Source organism: Pteropus vampyrus, unplaced genomic scaffold (assembly GCF_000151845.1).
Source record: "Pteropus vampyrus isolate Shadow unplaced genomic scaffold, Pvam_2.0 Scaffold135, whole genome shotgun sequence".
Lineage (NCBI taxonomy): Eukaryota > Metazoa > Chordata > Mammalia > Chiroptera > Pteropodidae > Pteropus > Pteropus vampyrus.
This window is the reverse complement of record NW_011888916.1, coordinates 4,071,314-4,077,526: the sequence shown is the minus strand read 5'-3', so window position 1 is coordinate 4,077,526 and position 6,213 is coordinate 4,071,314. Positions and strand designations below refer to the sequence as shown.

The 6,213-nt window shown below is 32.6% G+C and overlaps 1 protein-coding gene across 1 annotated transcript in view; it reads left to right on the top strand.

Moving 5' to 3' along the window:
* Window positions 1-6,213, top strand: part of SPATA6 (spermatogenesis associated 6) — a 98,517-nt gene that overhangs the window by 44,104 nt on the left and 48,200 nt on the right. The window contains exon 8 of the mRNA XM_023535002.1: window positions 3,054-3,141. Coding sequence (XP_023390770.1) covers window positions 3,054-3,141 — 88 coding nt within the window. The remainder of the gene's footprint in view (window positions 1-3,053; window positions 3,142-6,213) is intronic.

Genomic DNA, 6,213 nt, shown 5'->3' with positions numbered 1-6,213 from the left:
TCTTGACATTTTAATTTAAATTATTTCCCTCTTAGCTTTCTAATGAATAGAAAGAAATGCATACTTCTAAGCCTGTAGTTAGAAAATTGTTTATCGCACTGTACAAGGAGATTGGATTTTTCCAGTTGCATTTGTAAACATAGACATGTCTTCCATCCACCCCCCGCCCCATAGCCATTCATGATTTTAAAAGCATTTACCAAATTGATAACCGAAAAAGTTAACATTTTTAAGAAAGATATTCTAATTTTATATACATTGTATGAAAAATAGCCTAAAAGAATATGGATCAATTTCAAGAAATCACTAACATGCCCCCAAACTGGGACAATCATTCTGGAAGAGTTAAACAGCATTTTTTTCTTAGTCATTTATATAGAATAGGATTTCGTTTATGCAGAATAAGACCCTTTTTTTTTCTATTGTGGTAGAATATATATAATATAAAAGTTACCATTTCAATCATCTTAAAGTGTATACTTTAAAATGTGTAATTTAGTGGCATTAAGTACATTCATATTGTTGTGCAACTGTCACGACTATCTAGTTCCAGAACTACTTCATTACCCTAAATGGAAAGCTTGTACTCAAGCATTCACTTCCTGCGCCTCCCATTCCCCAGCCCCTGGCAACCACTAACCTACTTTTTATCTCTGTAGGTTTTCCTATTCTGCCATTTCATGTAAGTGGAATCATACAATTATATGGCCTTTTGTGTCTGGCTTCTTTCATTTAATATAGTGTTTTTGAGTTTTCATCCATGTTATAGCATATATCAGTACTCGATTCTTTTTATGGCTGAATAATATTCCATTATATAGATATACCATATTTTGTTTAGCCATCATCTGTTGATTGACATTTGGGTTGTTTTCACCTTTTGATTATATAAATAATGCTTCTTCGAAAATTCGTACACAGGTTTTTGTTTGAATACCTGTTTTAATTCCCAATTGCTTTAATACCTGTGAGTAGAATTGCTGGGCCATAAGGTATTCTGTTTAACTTGTTGAGGAGTTGTCAGACTGTTTTCCACAGTATTTGCTGCACTTTACGTTTCCTCCAGCAATGTGTGAGGGTTCCAGTTTATCCACATTCTCAGTAACTTATTTTCTGTTTTGTTTTCTTTTTATTATAGCCATCATAGGGAGTGTGGAGTGGTATCTCATTATGGTTTTGATTTGCATTTCCCTAATGACTAATGATATTAAGTATCTTTTTATGTGTCTGTTAGCCATTTATGTATTTTCTTTGGAGATACGTCTACTCAAGTTCTTTGCCCATTTTTAAGTGGGAAGTGGTTTTCTTTTTGTGTTTAATTTTAAGTCTTCTTTATATATTTAGGATTCTAGAAGCTTATCAGATATGATTCGAAACTTTTTTCTCATTCTATGGCTTGTCTTTTGACTCCCCTTTTAAAATTTTAATTCTGAAAAATTGTGGTAAAATATACACATAAAATTTACCATTTTAACGATTTCTAAATGTACAGATTAGTGACATTAAGAATATTCACATTGTTGTGTAAGCATCACCACTATCTATCTTCAGAACTTTTTTCATTTTGCTTAACTGAAACCCATTAAACAATTCCCCTTTCTCTTCAGCCCCTGGTAACTACCATTCTATTTTCTGTCTCTATGAATTTTACTACTTTTAAGTATCTCATATAAGTAGAATATACAGTATTTGTCCTTTTGTGACTGGTTTATTTCACTTAGCATAATGTCATCAATGTTCGTTCGTGTTATAGCATGTGCCAGAATTTCCTTTTCACAGTAGAATAATATTCTTTTATGTGTATGTGCCACATTTTACGTATCTGTTCTGTTGATGCACACTTGGGTTGCTTCCACCTTTTGGCTATTGTGAATAATGCTGCTGCGAACATGGTGTAAAGATATCTGTTCAGTTCCCTGCTTTCAGTTCTTTTGGGTATATACCCAGAAGTGGAATTGCTGTATCACATGACAATCCTATTTTGAGTTTTTTGAGGAACCGCCATACTATTTTCCATAGTCGTACCATTTTACATTCCCACCAACAGTACAAAATGGTTTCACTTTCTCTGCATCCTTGTCAACACTTATTATTTACTTTTTTTTTTTTAATAATAGAGATGCTAATGGGAGTGAAGTATTATCTTACTGTGGTTTTGATTTGCATTTCCCTAATGATTAATGATGTGAACAATTTCCATGAATGTTGATCATGGCTTATTGGTCATTTGTATACCTTTTGGAGAACTATCTAAGTCCTTTGGCTGCTTTTAATTGAGTTTTTTTTTTTCATTAAGTTATAGAAGTTTTTAAAATTTTTCTGCATATTAATGCCTACAGATCAGAAAATGATTTGCAAATGTTTTCTGCTATGGGTTGTCTTTTCACTCCCTTGGTATTGTTCTTTTATGCACAAAGTTTTTAATTTTAATGAACAGAACTGTCTTTTTTGCACAAATTTATCATGCTTACTTTTTTATTTTTGGTTAGAAACCATGATTGACTGTTATTATCTGTAAGCTGTAAAGCACTCAGCATGCAGGGCTTTGAACATAGCCAAGTAATGACACCGTTTGAATTCAAAATCTGTATACTAAAGGGATAAGTAGAAAATGGCTACACTTGTTTTTTAAATGTGGCAAAGTAGAGTCCTCTTTTTTAAACTTCATAATAGAAAGTAAACTAGGCAATGGAGCAATGTATATTTCAACTGTAAATCTGTTCATTTTAAAGTAGACTTTTATATATATATACATACATACATATATATACATACATATATACATACATACATACATACATACATACATACATACATACGTATGTATGTGTGTGTGTGTGTGTATATATATATAAATCTCTGGAGTTTAATTTTGTTTAAAAATGAACAGCAAAATTCTCTACTAAACTCTGACTTTGAAACATGGCAGAACCATGTAGTTACTATCACATTAACCTGATGATATGTAGTCTGTATATTTTAGTTGATTTTCTGGTGCCCGGAGACTGAAAGAAAATTTAAGCTCTTCTTTTGCATTGAAATTCTTCTTCTAGGTTGATCCCCCAAGTCCCAGGGCTGATGCTTTATATGGATCTTCTGGCAGAGACTGTGAAAGAGATGGGTGGTCCAGGGTGCACAATGGTAAGCTACAAATTACCTCTCTTCATTTCCTTAATTGCCTTTGCTACATTCAAGCCTGTAACTTGGCATCAATGAACAAAAACAGAATCTTTGCTGTATTATTGAATAATACGGTATAGCGCTACGTTCTATAACTTGTGGGATACCCATATAAGTACTCTCTAAAAATAATAGAATTTCTGTGCTGCTATAAACCATCTCCCTCTTTGAGATTCAAAATATGTATTTGTATATTAAATAAAGACTCTTATCTTCTAGTAAAAAAAAAAGCGATTTTGTTTGGCTCAACTATTTCTAAATTTATTTCACTACCTCAACACATTTTACTTAGTTTGTGGAACAGGCTTTGGGAAATACCATAGTAATAATAGAGTTATAGATTTGGGGTATACATTTGGACATGTACTTAAATACTTGTTTTGCCACTTATTTATAAAGTGGGCATTCTTGAACAAATCCTTAACTATTTTGATAATCACTTTATTAAAGAATGAAGATAAATGATAAATGTTACCATATAAAATGCTCTAGCACACAGGACTTAATATTAGCTGTAATTATAATATATAAATACTTATCACTTATATTTCTGAAAAGATAACATCCTTTAGGTTTAGCTTATAGGAATATTTCTTTCATCTTTACTCCTGGCTCTAATAGTTAGATAAGTCTTTTCTTAAGTTCAATATGAAGATGATTTTTATGAAGATTAAATGGTATTGTATAATTAGGGATATTTGAGTGTTAGTATCTATAGACATTGGCTAGTCATTTCAGCAAGCATTCACCAGCAGCCTTTAAGTTAATTTACTACACACTGAAAAAGGCAGAGGAAGAAAAAAGATAGAGTGAAAAAAATATAATCATGACATGTAGTGAGCTCCATCTATTTCTGTTTCTAACCTGTAGTAGATAATCTCTTTTTTCTTTTAAATGGGTAATTGAAACATTCTTCTCTGAGAACATGCAAAGTTTGTGCTCATTTATTTTGTTTCTTTAGCACTAACAGGGAGATAGATGTGTTAATAACTCTTTTATACCTAGAATGTCAGATTACATGAAATTAGGAACAGATATTATATTGTTTCCCCTCTTAGAGGAAATTTATAGACATGGAAAATTAAGCTTTAAGAATAAGAAAACAGCAAATAACCTCAATATAGATATTTATTTAGAAGGTGTCTTCGGAATGCACTTAAGTATCTGATTTCTCTTAACAGTTATATATTTGCCAAATTCCAGACTCACAGAAAAGTTGAAAGAGTACAAAGAATTCTCATATACCTTTCAGAATCCACAAATATTAATATTTGCCTCTCTGTCTCCCTCTCGATCTCTTTCTCTTCCCTACCTCCATCTCTGTATGTGCACCTATGTATGAACTTTTTTTTTGACAAGGGCATCGCTATGGAATTAATTGTGTCCCTTCAAAATTCACATGTCAAAGCTCTAATCCCAGTGTGTTGGTATTTGCAGATGGAGCCTTTGGGAGGCAATTAGGTTTAGATGAGTTTAGTGCCCTTATAGGAAGAGATACCAGAGAGATATTGTTTTCCCTCTCTGCCATGAGAAGACACAGCCATCAGGCAGCCATTTTCAAGTCAAAACAGCTTTTACCAGAACCTGACTATGTTGGCACCTGGATCTCAGACTTCCAGCCTCCAGAACTGTGAGAAATAAATGTATGTTGTTTAAACCACCCAGTCTGTGGTTTTTGTTATGGCAGCCGAGGGAGACTGATACAGATATTGTCTTATGTGATGCAGTTATCAAAAACAAAAATTAACAACTTTATAAGAATAATATCCAACTTATAAACCTAAATCAGATATTGCTACTTGTCCCAATAAAATCTTTATAGCAAAGGAAATCCCACATATTGCATGGCCTTCATTTGCCATGTCTCTTTAGTTTTCTTTAACATAGTTCAATTCCTTAGTCTTAATTTGTTTTTGACATTGATAATTTTGAAGAGTATAGTCCAGTTATTTTGTAGGATGTCCCTCAATTTGTTTGATTTTTTCCCTCATGGTTAGATTTAGCTTATTCATTTTCCCCAGAATAATACAATAGGCATGATGTGTTACTCTGAGTGTATCATGTCAGGAAGTATACGATGTTGCTTTGTTTTACTGGTGATGTTAGTTTGCTCACTTGATTAAGATGGTACCTGCTAGGTTTGTCTATCATAAAGGTGCTGTCTCTTCCCTTAATAGTATGGAGAGATACCTGGAGACTCTGTAATACCCTGTTACTCCTCAACTTTGGCCCCTTTAGCATACATTGATGATTCTTGCTTGAAACTATTTATTACTGTGATATATGCCAAATAGGGATTTTTTAAAATTCCATTATTCTTCGTAAATTTATTACTTGCATTTCTACTATAAAGATTTTCCTTTCTTATTTCTTTAATTTTCATGCCTCCATTCATTTGACTACATGTTTTCCCCTTGGCTGGCAGTTGAGCAGTTGTGATTTGGGTTTTCATCAGCTATTTAAATGCATATCGGGATTTCTTATGATAGTCTCTCTTAAACATAGTGAATTTTTACTTGAAACTATCTTACTTTGATGGAAGTTTTTGAACATTTTTTTGCCAAATTATCTTGCCTAATAATACTTAAGTTTTTATAGGATATCATTTTCATCACCGTTGTTTGTTTTAGTCCTCATAATAATGATGTGAAGATGAATTTAACTGTATTTGATCAAGAAAAATGACAGAGGCTCGAAGAGGTTGATTTGTGAGAGAGCTCTGAGATAGCCATGGTCAGTCTAGAATCCATATCTTCTAACCCCACGTTTCTTTGTTTTCCAGCACTCTCCTCCTTTCTCTGCTTTCATTCAGGTGGTTTTGTTTTGTTTTGTTTTGTTTTGTTTTGTTTTGTTTTTGTTTGTTTCTTCTTAGATAAATTTTTTGAGCACATTTTCTCTATCTGGAATTTCCATGATATATAATTCTAATTGTAATTTGTGTAGTCTTTTTGAAGAAACTCACTATGTCTCAAGAATGTTTGGAAGCTTTGTCCAATCACTTATGTATCTGGAGGAGAAAATCAAGGGCATCAT